Below are 18022 nucleotides of genomic sequence, written 5' to 3'. Positions count from 1 at the left end.
ATATAAGTTCATACTGATACTGAAACCTCTTTGAATTCAAAGATAAAAGTGTTTTATTTAACCTCATTAAAATTACAGCTACCATATATACTCGAGTATAAGTCGCCCCAAATATCAGTCGAGGCACCTAATTTTACCACAACAAGTGCATAAGAAATGTTCTGAAAAACTTGGCTTATACATAAGTATATATGGTATCTCTCCTTTATCCAATGCTAACAATTATGGTTTTCAATGACAATGATCCAACGCTTACTTGTTTCATCCTACATTTGCTTCAGAGGAACAGTGATAACACTCATCTACAATATGGTTATTGAAAACAGTTTTGGGGTTTTTAAAAAATATATTTACTCCCATTAATATTCACAGTCTCGGAAAACCCACAATGACAGTTTTACTCTGTACTATGTCACTTGAAAGAGGAGGATGCTCTTTTTTTTTTTTTATAGTTGTATCTTTATTAGAAAGTCTCTGCTGCCGACTTAGCGTTTTCCACCAACCCGGGGAGCGGACACTTTCACGGGCTTCACAATCTTTTGCTTAGGTGCTGCCTTGGTGGGGGCCTTAGTAGCAGCCATTGCTGTCTTTTTAGAAGCTTGTTTTGCCTTTTTTGCTTCCTTGGCAGCCCTGATGGCCTGTTCTCGCTGGGCCTTTCTAACTTCAGGCTTCTGATTCCTCTTGGCCATGATATCAGCAAGAGACGCACCAGTGATGGCCCTCTGGAATTTGACTGCATGGCGAGTTCTTTTCTTTTGAATTTCTTCCGACTGCCCCTTCTTGTGCTTCCTCCTGTACAGGACGGTCCAGTTGATCTGCCGAGGGTTCCTCTTGGAAAGGAATGCCGACTCGCATTTTGCATTCAGGAACTGGAAAACCTTTCCGTCGGTCCTGGCGTAGTGCCGCCCGTGCCCGGGGTAAATCTTGTAGCCGCTGAAGCTGCACAGGCTCGACCTTCATGGCTGCGGCAGCAGAGGGCCGGGGAAGACGACGAAGAGGAGGAGGTTGCTCTTTAAATGGTATGTTACTCACTGAAAACACATTTATCTCATTTTGGATTCCATGGATGGATTTTTAAAAATTTACTCTTGTATTATAATTATGAAAATATTTATATTGTTCCGAATTAAAATGCTTACAAGGCATAGTCAAAGAATAAAGAGTTTCTTAACTCATTTCTCTTTCCCCTTCTCACTATAGGTCTTTCACTTGCTGTAGCTACTCTATGTTTAAGAGCAATTTTTAGAGTCTTTTTTTACATCCATTTGGTCTTTCCTTTCCTTCCCTTCCTGACTTTACAATGTATATTTTGTGTCCTGTAGACTGTTTGGATTTTCTCCAGTTACAATTTGAACTTGCATATAAGTAGTCAGCCCGTGCCTTGCTCTGACTGATGGTAGTGAGCTTCTGGATCGTCTCTTTCCATAGATACAGTCTACCTGATTCCTTTATTATCCTGTGATTCCTATGGATTCCATCTGGTGAAGTCTATATACATATAGAATTCAAATTTATATTAGATCAAGAACCAATGGTACTGAAGGAAGAAATTCAAGCTACATTGAAATATTGATGAAAAATGAGCTTCCGGGAATTGACAGTATACCAACTGAAATGCTTCCAGGAATGGATGCAACACTAGCAGCACTGGTCAGCATCAAGAAATTTGAAAGACAGCTATATGGTCAACTGACTGGAAGTGATCCATATGTGTGCTATCTTCAAATAAAAATGATCCACAAATGAGGAGATTATTGAACAATATCACTGCCACCACACTCAAGTCAAGTTTTGTTAACGATAATTTTAAAATGGTATACTGACAAAACAAAAGGCTTATATAAGGGAAAACTGTAAGACCCTACTACAGGAAACCAAAAGCAACCTCCACAAATGGAAGAACATCCCATACTCGTGGATTGGAAGACTCAACATAGTAAAGATGTCAATCTTATCAAAGGTACTTTACAAGTTTACCGCTATCCCAATTCAATTACCAACAACCTTCTTCAAAGAATTGGAAAAACTGACCAACAACTTCATATAGAGAGGGAAGAAGCCCAGAATTAGCAGAGAACTTCTCAAGAGGAAGGACAAAGTCAGAGGGCTCACTTTACCTGACTTTAACACCTACTACATAGCCACAGTGGTTAAAACAGCATGGTACTGGCATAATGACAGCTACTCAGACCAATGGAAAAGAACAGTAAACCCAGAAATAAAATCATCAGCATATAGACACCTGATTTTTGACAAGGACCCCAAAAGCATCAAGTGGGAGGCGGATGCCCTCTTTTACAAGTGGTACTGGAAACAATGGATATCCACATGTCAAAAAAGGAAACAAGATATTTATCTCATCCCATGAACAAGAACAAACTCAAGGTGAATCACAGACCTAGAAGTAAAACCCCCAACTATCAGGACCATCAACGAAGGAATCAGGATAAACCTAAGAACCTTGGCCCAGGGAACACATAAGCTAACTGCAATAGGGAAGGGTATACACACAGGTGACCCTGAAATCAACAAGTGAGATCTACTAAGGATAAAACACCTGTGTGTGTCAAAAGACAAGAGGGTAACAAGGCAACCCACAGGCTGGGGGAGAATTTTTAGCAATGACACAACAAAAAGAAGGCTTATTACTAAAATCTACAATACCCTCATGGCCTACAAAAATAGGAAAATAGTTAACCCCCTCAGGAAGTGGGCAGAAGAACTGAAAAGAAGCTAAATTAGGGAGGAGACCCATATGGGTAATGAACATGAGAAAATGCTCCTGATCATTAACTATCAGATAAATGCAAATTAAAACAACCATGAGATATCATATAACCCTCTTGAGGTTAGCCCAAATCGGAAAATCAGAAAGCAATAAATGTTGCAGGGGATGTGGCAAGGCAGGAACTCTCCTCCACTGCTGGTCATCGTGCAGATATGTACAGCCTCTGTGGAAAGCGATCTTGGGATATTTAAAAAATGGAAATTGATATACCTTATGTATGATCTTGCTATCCTTCTACTAGGCATATACCCAGAAGAGGTAAGAAAGAAAACATGACCAGTTGTCTGTGCTCCAAAGTTTATTGTGGCACAATTCACAATCTGCAGAGTTGGAAACAACCTAAATTTCCATCAATAGACAAGTGAATTAATAAACTCTGGCACATACACACAATGGAGTACTACCTATCAACAAAAACACTGATGATCATATGAAGACCTGGAAGAAATTAAGTCAACCAATCACAAAAGATCAAGTACAACATGAGTCCCCTGAGGTAAGTATAACCAGCCCAGTAGGTATAGAAGAAAAGTCACTTATCTCACAATACAGGGATTGAGGTACAGGCAGTTGGGTGCAGGTCAGACCAAACCAAGGAGGTACATGTTAATCCAACACAAAGAAGGGGAAAAGGGAAAGGGAGAGAGAGAAAAAGGGAGGCCATAGTGAGATGATGGCAGGGAGGGGGGGGGAGCAGGGCACTAACCCACCAGGGGAGAGTACATACAGACCCACCACGGCACACCAAAGCATGGGGCAGCATAACCACGTGGAGAAAGGCATGAAAAGATTGGGCTACAAGGCTGGCCCCAACCAGAGCCACACTGACCCCACTCTCAAAGTATGTGAGACACAGAACAATACTAAATCTACAAGTTGAGGAAAGGGGCCAGCACACCATGCCCACACAGAAGCAAACCAAGACCCCAGCACACCAAGCACGGAGGATGGCATTCCTGCACAGAGCTGCTAAGGCACAGAGAGGACTGCAGAGCCAACAACAGCTCATCACATGTCCTCTCACTGGAGCATACTGTGACTGAGGACAATACTGGGGTCACACAGTGGGGAGGTAGTATGGTCTGAACACTGCAGTGGGGCAAATCAAGAAGGGAACATAACAGATCAGCAACTGGCGCAAAGCCAAGTCACAAAGTCCCTAAAGAGTCCCCCAAAATAGACTTCAGGCTAGAAGGGGAAGATCCCGGAATCCCCCCAGGACCAACGGGGAGAGTGTCATAAAGGCAGCGGACAGACCTAGAAGTCTATGTTTTCTCTCTCTTTTTTCCCCCTTTTTCCCAATCTTTTGGTTTCTATTTGTTTGGTCTGTGCCATTATTGGTATACCTACTTATATAAGACAGGCACGGGAAGCAAGATTGATTAGAAAGCAATGGGACTAATGGTCTCAGAGGGACTTGGGAGGAGAAGAAGGTGGGGGTAGGGTGTGGTGAGCAAACACCACAGACAGGAGAACAACTAGGGAATTAAAATCAACAAGGAGGATATAGAGATCCTGGGGGTGTTGGAACAAGAGCAATCTAGCTGAGAGGAAGTACTATGAGGCAGAAGTAGGGCGAGCATGATGGTGGGGAAGAAGGAAGGTAAAAGGAAACAGGAATGATCTAGGAAGCAAAGCTATGGATAGAGGTATAAGCATAGGTGTGTCTATATGTAAATACATAAATCCATAAAAATAGAGGTATCGGTCTATGTACATGTATTTATATGGCAATACACTGAGGGAGTGGATGGACTTCAAGGCCCTGTTCATACACTTCCTTAATAAAAGAACACTGTTCTAAAAAACTGTCATTCTGCGATGCCCACCCTCCCGGTACAATCACCAAAGACAAAATGGGTACTTAAGTAAATGTGGTGAAGAAGGCGGATGGTGCCCAGCTATTAATAGATATAGCTTCTGAGGTCTTCAAGGCTTGAAGTGAAACAAGCATCCATCCAGCAGAGAAACAACAAGCCCACATGGAAGAAGCACACCAGCCTGTGCGATCATGACGTGTCATCAGGACTGGTTAACAGGTATCAGAAGACAGTTAAAAAACAAACAAAAACACATTGTTGAGAAGGAGGGGGGGTTGGAGCAGAGACCCAAAGCCCATCTATACACAATGGAACATCCCTCCAAAGAGGGGTCACAGGAAAAGGATGAGTCCACCAGGGCACAGTAAAGTACCAATGAAATACACAATATTCCTCTGGTTCCTAGAGGCTTGCTTAGTCCCCACTATCATCACCCCAATGTTGCCTTTCATTTCGAACTAGACCGGAGCATATACACAGGTATAGATAAGGGATAAGAGCTCACAACACACGGAATCCAGGAATAGGAATAGCAATACCAGAAGGGTAAGAAGGGGGAGGGAGGAAAGGAAGGGGGAACCGACTATAATGATCAACACACAATCACACACACCCCTTCAGGGGGAAGAACAATAGAAACCATGGGGGAAGGGAGACTGGTTGGTGTGAGATATGAAAATAATAATAATTTATAACCTATCAAAGGATCACGAGGGGGTGGGTGGGAAGAAGAGCTGATACCAAGGGCTCAATAGAAAGTAACTGTCTAGAAAAGAATGATGACAACTTATGTACAAATATGCCTGAAACAATTGATGTATGAATTGTAATAAGAGTTGTAAGAGGTCCCAATAAAATGATCTTTTAATTTAAAAAAAGGTACACTGACAGTCAACAGCCAGAAATAAAAGGAAGACCAGAAGAGGCCATGGAAGAATGGGATTACAAAATACATAACTGTTCTCATGAGGAACCTGTGCATAGATCAAGAGACCTTGATGAAACACAAGTAGGGGGCACAATGAATTAAGACCAGGAATTATATAGGTCAAGGACACATTCTTTCACCATATGTGTGCAATACATAAACTGGGCAAATAATCTGAGAAGCTGGACTATATGAAGAATAGCGTAGCATCAAGATTGGAGGAAGACTCATTAACCTGTATGATATGCAGATGACAAAAACTTTGCTTGCTGAAATGAAGGAGGACTTCAAACTTTTTAAACAGGGGGCCAGTTCACTGTCCCTCAAACCCATTGGAGGGCCGGACTATAGTAAAAAAAAAAACTATGAACAAATTCCTATGCACACAGCACATATCTTATTTTGAAGTAAACAACCAAATGGGGCAAAAACATCCGGTCGGCCGGATAAATGTCCTCAGCAGGCCACATGTGGCCCGTGGGCCGTAGTTTGAGGACACCTGACACTGAAGAGATCAAAGACAGCCTTCAGTATAGATTACACCTCAACAGAAAATTGACAAAAACCCTTACAATTGGGCCAATAAGCAACTTATAATCAACAGAGAAAAGAATGAGATTGCCAAAGGTCTCATTTTACTTGGATCCACTATCAACATCCATGGAAGCAGCAATAAAAAGTCATATAAAGTATTGTATTGGGCAAATCTGCCATAAAAGTCCTTTTTGAGAGTTAAACAGTAAAGATGCTACTTCAAAAGCTAAGGTGTACCTGATCCAAACCACAGTATCTTCAATGACCTCTTATGCATATGAAAGCTAGACAATAAATACGAAAAAGAGAAGAATTAATGCCCTTAAAGAAACACAGCCAGACTTCGCCTTAGCAGTGAGAATGGTGAGAGTTTGTCTCACTATGTTGAACATGCTATCAGGAGGAACTAATCCTTGGAAAAGGATATCATGCTCATTAAAGTAAAGAAGACCATCCATGAGATGGACTGACAAAGTGGCTCAAACATAACAATGATTTGATAACTGCATAGTGCAGTTATCATTCCAACGCTAACCTGACAACACCAGCAGGGCTCCTTAACAGCAACTATAGGTAACTGAAAAATAAGTTACTTCTTTTTCACTTGGTTTATTTTAACTATAGAACTTATTTCTTTTATTATTATTATTAATCAAATTATTGGGCTCTTACAGATCTTACGACAATCCATAAATCAATTGTATCAAGCACACTTGAAAATATTGTGCTGTCATCATTTTCAAAACATTTTCTTTCTACTTGAGCCCTTGGTATTAGCTCCTCTTTCCCCCCTCTCCCCCAACCTCCCACTCTCGTGAGCTCTTGATCAATTATATACTGTTGTTGCTATTTTCATATTGTACACCATCTGCTCTCTCCCTTCACTCACATTTCTGTTATTTGTTCCCCTCAGGGGGTGTAGTTATATATCCATCATTATGATTGGTTCCCCCTTTCTTCCCCTTTCTCCCTCACTCTCCCTCGCCCCTCATGGTGTTACTTTTCCCACAACTGTTCCTAAGGGGTTTATCTATCCTGGATTTCTTATGAGACACTTAACACAATTTTCTGGCACACAACCAATGAGCTATCTATGCTGTTGCTAGCGCATAAATACTGAAGGTTCAGTTTTAAATACTAGAGTGGTTCCGTGAATTTAAGAAATTCATTACTGACTGTCACTTTTTTTATACTGTAGAAAAATCCCCAAATCATTTTAGGTCTTGCACTATTTCCTCCCCTGACCTGCAATCAGCTTGTCCACAGAGTTTTCAGCCATGTCAGCAAGGCTCTCACTACCTTCTTACTGTACCTTAATTCATTGCATTTCCATGACAGGAGGGACGCTCTTCAAAATCATTTGTTAGTTCATCTAAAAAAGCATAACCATTTCATATTCCTTAATGTGACCCAGGCAGCAATGTGGAGTGTCCTTCGCCATTGGTCTGTGTCAATGCTGAAGCTGGACTCTTGATTAATGTGGCCATTCAGTCGCTCAGGACAGTGTAGTTCAGAAGCTGATAGAAAGTGATGGTCAGGGAAGGACAATGCTCCCGACCTCTACTGTCTGGGTACATAAATAGAAGATATTTTGGATGACCCAGGAATGCACACCTATATCCCAAGCAACACCCTATATTCAATGTTTTACTCACCAACTTATTCTTATATGCACCCAATTATTTTTCTTCCCTGATCTTATGAAACTGGTCTGATAGGAGTTGTTTCTTGACCTAAGATATTTTATTAAACTACCCATGGATGGGGTTATAAGTTCTTATTATTATCTGTTAGAATCCTGGACTTTGTAGAACAGACATTTCTACTATACTTCCACTTTCAATTACTTCAACAGTCTCTTCCAACTGGTCTCCATCTTTTGTGTCTTTCCATCCAAATCTTTTCCTCACAAAGCAGTTTGAGTTGGTGAAAGGCGGGAGGATGGGCCCCACCAGTGCTTTGTAGAACACAGCTTCCCTGGCTCTTTTAGAGGACAGCCAGTAGGTGTAACAGTTCATGTACTCAGCCACTAGCTGAAAAGTTGGAGGTTCAATTTCATTTGGAAACACCTCAGAAGAAAGGATAATCTTTCAAAAAACTTAGCCTATGGAGCTCTGATGGCACAGGAGGCTACAGCTCTCCACTGAGCTGCTAACCACAATGTCAGTGGTTTGAATTTACCAGCTGTTTCAAGGGAGAAAGATGAGGCTGCCTACTTCCATAAAAATTTAAACTCTCAGAAACCTATAGTTCTACCCTCTCCTTAAGGTTGCTGTGAGTTGGATTTGATGGCAGCGGTTTGGAGTTTGGACGCATCTCTTATGGAGGGAGCATGGTTGTAACTGGACACAGAGGATTGCCATGACACTGAAAGACTCTCTGGCAGCTGGGTGGTTAATTTAGAAAAGGCAAAATACATAGTCAGACTGTATATATGCAAATATGTTAATATATAGTTATAGGGATCTAGGTCTACGTACATATATTTACATGTTAAGTATCAAGAGAGTAGAAGGACATTGGGCTTTTATTTAAGTCCTCCCTAAATGCAACAACACTTTGTTCTAATAACCTGTCCTTCTGTAATACTTACCTTCCTGTCATGATCACTAACGTAAAAATGGGAGAATAAGCAAACTTGGTGAAGAAAGCTGATGGTGCCTGGCTATTAGAAGCTATATCACCTGGGGTCTTAAAGACTTGATGTTAAACAAGCAGTCATCTAGCAGGGAAGCAACAAAGCCCACATGGAAGAAGCACACCAGCCTGTATGATTGCAAGTTGTTGGTGGGAGCAGATTTCAGACATCAGATGACTCAAACAAACAATCATAGTGATGTGAACGAGGGGGGTCGGAGTGGAGACCCAAAGCCCATCTGTGGACAATCAGACATCTCCTCACCCAAGGTTTCCAGGGATAGGGCGAGGAAGCCAGGGTGCAGAAACACACGCCATTCCTCTAGTTCTTTTTGCTTTGTTCTAGAAGGTATTTTTTTATTCTCAGGTTATCCCCCCAAAACTCACAAATCTTGTAATTTTTATATACCTGGCTGATATCGGTGAAATATCACAATTAAAGTCTCCCTCCTTAAGAAGAAGTGCATCAGACATACTGAAAGACTTATTCAATGGTTTCATATTTAGGAACAAGTGACTATACAAGGGGACTTCTTAAAATTAATGGAAACATTCCATTATCTTTTAATTCCATTTCCCACAAACTTTCTGAAGCCCCTTGTGTACCCTCTTATTCACTAGATGGTCATTAGGGAACATTTTAATAGAATTTTTAATGATTTTTTATATCCCACATATACTTATTTCCTTAGGCAATATTCCACAGGTTGTACCACGTATATTAGCTTTCCACGAGTTGTACCATGTACCACTTTTAGTTTGACAGCAGTTTTGTTTCACAATTAGAAGTTGAATATGCCTATAAAAAACATTAAGAAGCCCAAGATATATGCTTTCTGCATATTTGCAAAACATTGATATCGTGGTGTCTTATTTTTAAATAATTCTGATCCCATGATTGTTGCAAGGTAAACTTGTAGATCAAATGATAGCGGGAATGTTTTAGTAACAGTTACAGGGGAGGGAAAAAGAACTCAGGTCTATTTTCCTTTAGGGCTTCACAAAATAAGCCGAATTTAACCAAATTGACTGGGAGAGGAGGTCTTTTAAGTGATAAAAATCGGGTATCTTGAGCTAAAAGCAGCAGAGTGAACTACAAGCTCTTTCTTTTTTCTTGTCACCTCTTGCAGCAACCTTTCAGGTGTGCTACATGGTTAAAATGAAATACTTAGAAATATATTCTCTTAAAGAAGGACCTTACACAAAGAGCTCACATAACACTAGGCAGGACATTGAAATGGCTGCTGTCTAATATGTTTTAAAACCTTCATTTTGGGTCAGCATACATTTCCTTTAATTATTTTTACATTTCCTGTAGCATATCATTTTGAGGTTCCATATATCAGGCTAGTATAAAGCTTTACAATTTAGTAATCCTAGATTCTGAGCCGTTTTAAGATGGACGCAGAAATCAGAAGTAGTCTTAAGAAAATTAATTTTCTTCTGTAGTGTGTAGTTCTTCATCATCTTCATCATCAATATCTGTCTGCTGGTCCTTTCTGAGCCTACAGGTGGATACCTGGCCTGTTCCAGATATACCCTTAGCTGACAGAGGTGACTTGGAAATTGGTCTTACAATATCTAATCGAGATGAATAATCTGGTGGATACAGGGAGTTCCGGAAAACCTCTAAATTTTCTTCCTCATCAATCTTTTGTATATTTTGGAAGGCAGCAGTGTAGACCTCTAAAGCTTTGCCATGAAATAACATTTCAATCGTGATAAATCCTGAAAATATATTCTTTATGTCCTTTATTTTGTTTTTCAAAGTTGTCAATAGTCTCCTCCAGATGGCGCGTTGTTCGAGTAGCATCCATCGTTGCTCTCTGTAACTCCGTTTCTGCCTGTGAAATAACATGTCGATCAGATGGGTTCCGCTGACGTGTCCTTTCTAATTGAGTTAACTGCTTAGCCTCTCGATTTCTTGCTGTTAGCGTTGCTTTGAGGTCATCCCGCTTCATTTTTACAATGGTTCCATAAGCTTTCAAAGGTTCAACTACTTTGGCTTCAAGTCTTTCAACCTCGGCTTGTCGATAATCCTGAAGTTTGGCAAATTCATCGGCAAAGTTTTTCAGGCCCTGCTTTAAATTGGGGGTCTCTGTGGACGCATACACGTTGACTTCATTCACCAGGAGGTCTGCCTTGTCTCGCAGTCGGGCCATTTTCTGCACATACGCAGCAAAGATTTGGCACAACTCCCCAAAGTCCTTCTCCACATTGGTTACGACATCTTGCAGCTGTCGGGTCTGCTCGTCCCGGCTCTCCAGGCTGCGCCTCAGCATCTTGCCTCGCACTCGGCAGACGACCCGGGGCGGGCGACCCAATGACAGGGCTCCGAGCGTGCCTCCTCTAGTTCTTTAAGGCTTCCTCGCCGCCCCATCCCTCCTATCCCCTAGACCCCAGTTCTACCTTACAAATCTGACTAGACCAGGGCAAGTACATTGGTACAGATAAGAGCTCCCAACACATGGAATCCAGCAGAGATAAACCCTTCAGGAACAATAAGGGGAGTAATGACACCAAGAGGGTAGTGGGAAGGTAGAGGGAGAAGGGGGAGAAAAGGGGAACTGATCGCAATGATTGATGTTTTAACAGCCCCACCACCACCACTGAGGGGGAAGAACAACAGAAACATGGGAGAAGGGAGTCAGTGGATGGTATAATATATAAAAATAATAATTTATCAAGGGGTCACTAGGGTGGGAGGGGACGGGTAGAAGAGGGAAGAAAAAAAAGAGAAGCTGACACCAAGGGCTTAAATAGAAAGAAAGTAAATGTTTTGAATGATTATGGAAACATATGTACAAATGTGCTTGATACAACGAATATTTGGATTGTTATAAGAGGTATAAGAGCCCCTAATAAAATGGTTCATAAAAAGAGCAATAAATCAGTATATATACTCCAAGAAAATAAATTTGTTTTTATCAATACTAAAAAACAAACAGATAAACTTCTCTCCTTTCTGTCAATATATTTGAATATCCAAAAAAATCCAAGGCTCTAAAAATATACCCATCAAGGAAATTAGAGACTTTAGTAAAGATGGAATGGAATATACAAAAACCAACTGCTTTACTCTCTGGTATCAATAAAAATTAGACATTAGAATGAGAACAAAACTGCAATAAAATCCCAAAGCCCACTGCTTCCTACTGACAATAACCCTACAGGGCAGAGGAGAACTGCTCTATAGTGTTTCCGAAACCATAACCTTTACAGGAGCAGACAGCCTCATCTTCCTTTCACAAAGCAGCTGGTAGGTTCAAACTGCTAAACTTGAGGTTAACAGCAAACTGATTAACCATCTGAGCCACCAGAGCTCCTTCAATATTACAATTCTTATAAAAATCCATAGGGACAAATTGTACCTGAAAGGAACTCATATCCTAGACTACATAATAAATATTCCTGTGATTATCATGCACTCTTCAACAAGGTCCAAATTCGTTTCCAAATTCTTACCTCCATCCTTGTGTACTTTCCTTCAGCCCTAGAGACCGACTTTCTTACACCTGTTATTCTGTATTCATTAAGTTGACTTTTAATTCTTTTGATGACTTCTCCCCCCAACCCCAGTTAATAGTTCTTTACATAAAATTTCACTGCTAAAATTACAGGTGTGGCTTCTACCTCTTTACCAGACTCTGACTGATACCTGTATTAATGAAAGTATGTAACATAGTGCAAGACCTAGGATAAGAAATGAGCACACAGATGCATTGACCGATAGGAAGACCACATTGTAAATATATCCACTTTCCCTCAAATACATAATCAATGTAATGAAATTCTAATTAGAATTCCAACAAGGTTTTTTTCACTTTGGGGAACAGAATAAAAATTTCTTAAATTCAAGTGGAAGGGGCTTTATATAAGAATAGCACAGAAAAGCACGAAAAATAAGAACTGTGAGGTGGGATATGCTTTTCTGGATATAAAGTAACAGTAATCAAACCATACAAGCAAAGAGATCAGTTAGATCATAGGACATTAGAATTTCATTGACAACAAAGATAGAATTTCATTACAGAGGGCAGGGGCTGGTTTACTGAACAAACTGTGCCAGCATATATGGTTAGTCATCTAGAGCAGGGGCTGGCAAGGTTTTTCTATAAAGAACTAGTAAATATTTTAGGTTATGTGGGTCATAGGCCCTGCTGCAACTACTCAACTCTACTATTATACTGTGAAATCAGCCACAGACAACAGGTAAGTGAATAGGCATGCTGTGTTCAAAAAAAACCTTTATTTACAAAAACAGGCAGCCAGACTATGGGTCATAGTTCATCTCTTGAGCTCGAGGAAAATAAAATTAAGATTCCTATTTCTGGCCAGATACAAATTTTGGATGGAGCAAAGACTTCAACATAAAACATAACTAACACAAAATACTTAGAACAACAATACAGGTGGACTACATGAATGACCATGTGAAGAACAATACCTGGTCCAGACACGTAAACCATAGTCATAAAAACAAAATGTGGACATATTTGACTACATGAAAATGGAAAACTTTTATATGACAAAAGATAACTAAAACAAAGTCTAAAGACAAACAACAGATTTGAGAAAAATGTTTGCACTACAGATAACTGATATTTATAATCTACAAAGAGCTCTTACCAATTGGCAAGAAAAAGACAAACAACCCAATAGAAAAACAGGCAAAGGGTATGGATTTTAGTTTAAGTGAAATTGGAAGCCCTTGGAGGTTCTGAGCAAGAGAATGATATGATTTATGTTTTTAAAAGATCACTCAGGCTGTTGTATGGAGAACTGATTGGGGGGAGGGGGTTGCAGGGTGATAGCTGAATCAGGAAAACCAGCTGGGACATCTTTTCAGACTCCTATGAAAAGGTTAATAGAATATATATGTATATATATTTATATATATACCACATTGAATGAAGGGGGAAGTGCAGAGTGGAGACCCAAGGCCCAAGAGTCGGCCACTGGAGATCCCCTCATAGAGGGGCTTAGGAGAGGAGATGGGTCAGTCAGGGTGCAAGGTAGTACCGACGAAGAGCACAGCTTTCCCCCAGATCCTGGATGCTTCCTCCCCCCAACTACCATGATCCGAATTCTACCTTGCAGGGCTGGATAGGGCAGAGGTTGTACACTGGTACATATGAGGGCTGGAGGCACAGGGAATCCAGGGTGGACGATACCTTCAGGACCAAGGGTGTGAGGGGCGATGCTGGGAGAGCGTAGGGTGAGTGGGTTGGAAAGGGGGAACTGATTACAGGGATCCACTTGTGATCTCCTCCCTGGGAGAGGGACGACAGAGAAGGGGGGGGGGGGAAGGGAGACTCCGGATAGAGCAAGATATGACAAAATAATGATGTATAAATTACAAAGGGCACATGAGGGAGGGGGGAGTGGGGAGGGAGGGGAGAAAAAAAAGAGGACCTGATGCAAAGGGCTTAAGTGGAGAGCAAATGCTTTGAGAATGATTGGGGCGGGGAATGTATGGATGTGCTTTATACAATTGATGTATGTATATGTATGGATTGTGATAAGAGTTGTATGAGTCCCTAATAAAATGTAAAAAAAGAAAATGGAAAAGAAAGAAAGAAAGAAAAGAAAATGATTAGGGCAAAGAATGTACAGATGTGCTTTATACAATTGATGTATGTATATGTATGGACTGTGATAAGAGTTGTATGAGCCCCTAATAAAACGTTTAAAAAAAAAGAAAAGGTTAATAGATGTTCAACAAATGTGGGCTAATTTTTTAATGAAAACACCTATGCCACACACTTGTGGCATTCTGAACTGATTCCTTGATTCTTTCTTTGGAGGAAGGAAAGCTTCAGAATGTGGTGTGACCCTTTGAAGTTGTTCAAGTTAAGCAAAATTGGGTCTCTCGTCATTTGAACCTAAGGGAGATCCCCATAATAATCCAGATACAGTGCCCCATGTGGAGAAGTTTCATTGTTCTTCTTGATTCTTGTTCTCGGAAGGGGGCAGGCCAGCTGACATGCTGAAATTTTGAGGCATGAGTGAATTCTTAGGCTTTTAATAAAGCAAGCATTAGAAGGGATGGGATGGTGGAGAAGGAGGGAACACAGGTAAACACAGAAGGGGACCGAGTCCATGTATCTATAGCTCCTGCTTTTGGGTCAGTTCTGACCCACAGAGTTCTCAGTTTTGAGGCAAACATCTCAGACAAAATGGGTTTAGAGTGGAAAAGGCATAAGAAGTCCTGGATTCTAGAGGAATAAGGTGTAGCTATAAGGCAGAGTAGAGGCTGCCTCTGTGGGTTTTCAAGACTGCAACTCTTTATGGGATCAGAAAGCCTTATCTATTTCCCATGGAAAGCTGGTGGTTTCAAACTGATGACTTTGTGGTTAGCAGTTCAACTTGTAACTCACTGTGCCAGTAGGGTTGAATTGCCTTTTTCTGCTCTTGAGGTTCTGGGTGCCATATGTGAAGCCAACATTTTTAACTGCTAAGTGATCTGAGTAAAGCAGAAACTCAGAAGTGGGGTTCAAAGCTTAAGACAGCCTGCCTCTCCACCTGCTCAGCAACAGGAACAGCAATTGCAGACACAGTTCACAAATCGGAGCCGCTCTCTTCTTCCCATCATTCCCCAGAGTCTCTGCTTTTCTAGATGTAAAATAAAAGGAGTACTGGAGAGGAGGAAGCTCCAGGGAAAATGGAAAGAGTGTGTGTGCACGTGAGCTGATGGGGAGCAGTAGCAGATCTGACATATGCTGTAAAAGGAAGAGAGCAGCAATGCCACCGAGGGAGCAGGCATCAGGCTTCGGCGTTCTGTGTGGCTTACCACTGCAGGGGCCTCTCCATGGCCTGGAATCCCTTGTGAAAGAAGCAAAAGAAAAGTTGATCTGAAGGAACTGGGGATAAGGGGAAGGTTCCATGGAGGGACAGTGTTCACTCTCATGCAAGTCTGCATCACAGCTACATCCTGGATGGTTTACTCTTCATGACAGTATTTGGGTCTGCCATGGGTATGATGAGCCAACACTTTGCTAAAGATGGCTGACCTTTGATGGTACACTGTGAACATGGTCATAGTTCCCTACAACAGGAATTCTTTTTGATCCCATCAATAATTATGGACTTGCCTAAATTTCATTTTACTTTGGATTTACACTCAACATCCATGGAAGCAACAGCTAAGAAGACAACGGACATATTTCAATGAGCAAATCCAACACAAGAGACCTTTATAAAGTGTTAAAGATCAAAGATGTCATCCAGGTTATCTAGAGCAAAGCTTCTTAAACTGGGATCACAGACTCATACGAGGTCAAGCAATTGAATGTGGAGGTCATGAAAAATATAGCAACATAGAAAGGGTTCTGAGCATGTAATGACCAACAATTAACTCAAAATTAAATGTATAATGAATCTTTTTGGCACATGTTACAAACATATCAGGCAAAAAAGGGCTCACAGTAGAAGATGCTTAAGAAGACTTAAATTCTAGAGGACTAAGGTGCATCTAATGGTGTTTTCAATTGCGTTATGTGCCTGCAAAAGTGGTACAATGAAAAAGAGTGAAGTTGAATTGCTTCATTTGAATTATGATTTTGGAGAAGAATACTGAATATATCATGGGCTGACAGAAGAAGGGTGTGTTAAGCAGGGTTACCTAGAGAAACAAAACCAGGACACCTATGATTATACATACACACACACACATATCAGGATAATATATAATATATATATATTAGGATTGGCTTATACAATGAGAAGGAATGTAATGATAAATTAGTCTGAACAGCAGTATAGAGGGTTCAGTACAACTCAAACTTTTGTGGAACACTAAATATACTGAAGGCTCTTCAACTCACATGGTCTGCTGGTCCAAGGTCAAGGAAGCAGACAGTGGAATCTTTCCTCAGGCTAGATAGGCAGAGTCAGACCCAGGCAGCAGACAACAATAGTCAATAGCATAGGAGTATAGCACAGGAATGTAGCAAAGCAGGCCCCGATGGGGTCTCGAGCTCTAGGGAAGTGTGCACGGTGACACGATCCATCAGCAGTGTAGCGAAGCATATCTCAAAGGAGCCTCCTGTTATAATGATGCACAGCAAGGAAACATGATCCGTGGGTTGGCTTGGCCCACAAGTAGTGCAGCACATGGTTAAGGCAAAGAACTAGCTCAAGCAGCAGCACATTGGCCCTATTACCAGGGAGAGAGATGGGTTGCTGGCCTCAGCATTTATCTCACTTGTCCTCCAATCAGGCTGTGGCCTGATTAAACTCTACCCCCATGTTCCTAAGGAGGCCCAGTTGGTACAATAAACCTAACTATCACAAAGGGATGACTCTATCTTGGAAGAAGTACTGCCAGAATGCACTGTAGAAGAGAGGATAGTGAGACTTTGTTGTAAGTCCCTGGATAAAAACATAATACTTGGTAAAGAGTCAGTAAGAAAGAAGAAGGCCCTCAATGAGATGGATTGACTCAGTAGCTGTAACAATGGGCTCAACTGTGGCACCGATTGTGAGGATGAAGGTCAGTGTTTCATCTGTTGTATGTGGGATTGCTATGAGTCTGAACAGACTCAACAACATTGAACAATACCAAAATACCTCCCAATTAATAGATGCTCATGCAAACTGTAAAGAAATAAATGAAAAGATTAATTCCAAGTAATGTTATAATAATCCATATGAAAATCCAAATCCAAAGCAGACATAAGAAGCAGGTGACTTCAATCTCTGCCAGGATGTCTGTTCCTCTGGTCTAGAGGTTGCAAAGTGCTGTCTGAGAGTCAAATCTAGCCTCCCTCCTCTTTTTCTGAATATAGAATTAGTGGAACACATCCACACCCATTAAGTTACATTTGCCTATGTTGACTTGAGCATGGCATGGCAGAGAACATATGACCCACGGCACCTAAAAGAGTTACTATATGAACCAGGAACTACTTACTGGGCCTATTTACTCTGTCCTAGGTCATGATCTACACAATGTTTAAGGTATAAATGAAATTAAAAGATTATGGAACTTTTACATGAGCCTTTTGAAGCCCCCTCATACATATGGGGTGGCGTCTGGAATTCTGTATTCATAAGAAGCCTTCATGCATTTATAAGAAGCATTCAGGTGATGGCTATGCCTCTGGTCTGAGATACTTTGAAGATTCAAAGATATCTCAAATAACATCAAATAAGATGAAAGTATGTTGACCTAATATTCACCATGTACAATATCAACCATGTACAAATCATGAATTTGGCCCTGTGGTATCACATAACATGACTCAGTAACACTGAAACAAGTCCAGGCACCCATTTTTATCATCTCATCCTCCTTACTTATAGATACAGATC

At 40.9% G+C, this 18022-nt stretch overlaps 1 protein-coding gene and 1 pseudogene across 1 annotated transcript; both read right to left on the bottom strand.

Annotated features, from left to right (window-relative positions):
- Positions 1 to 435: 435 nt before the first annotated feature.
- Positions 436 to 8674, bottom strand: LOC142431773 (large ribosomal subunit protein eL24-like). The gene is made up of 2 exons (XM_075536731.1): positions 8664 to 8674; positions 436 to 954 (listed from the first exon to the last, which is right to left on the bottom strand). Exons 1-2 carry the CDS (start codon positions 8672 to 8674, stop codon positions 486 to 488), a joined length of 480 nt encoding a protein of 159 aa, XP_075392846.1. The 3' UTR covers positions 436 to 485.
- Positions 8675 to 9991: 1317 nt separating this feature from the next.
- On the bottom strand, positions 9992 to 10989 carry LOC142431465 (CBY1-interacting BAR domain-containing protein 1 pseudogene; annotated as a pseudogene).
- Between the last annotated feature and the right edge of the window lie 7033 nt (positions 10990 to 18022).

This window comes from Tenrec ecaudatus, chromosome 18 (genome assembly GCF_050624435.1).
Source record: "Tenrec ecaudatus isolate mTenEca1 chromosome 18, mTenEca1.hap1, whole genome shotgun sequence".
In the NCBI taxonomy this organism is placed as follows: Eukaryota; Metazoa; Chordata; class Mammalia; order Afrosoricida; family Tenrecidae; genus Tenrec; species Tenrec ecaudatus.
Note: the sequence above shows the minus strand (reverse complement) of the source record. Positions and strands in the feature narration are given on the sequence as shown.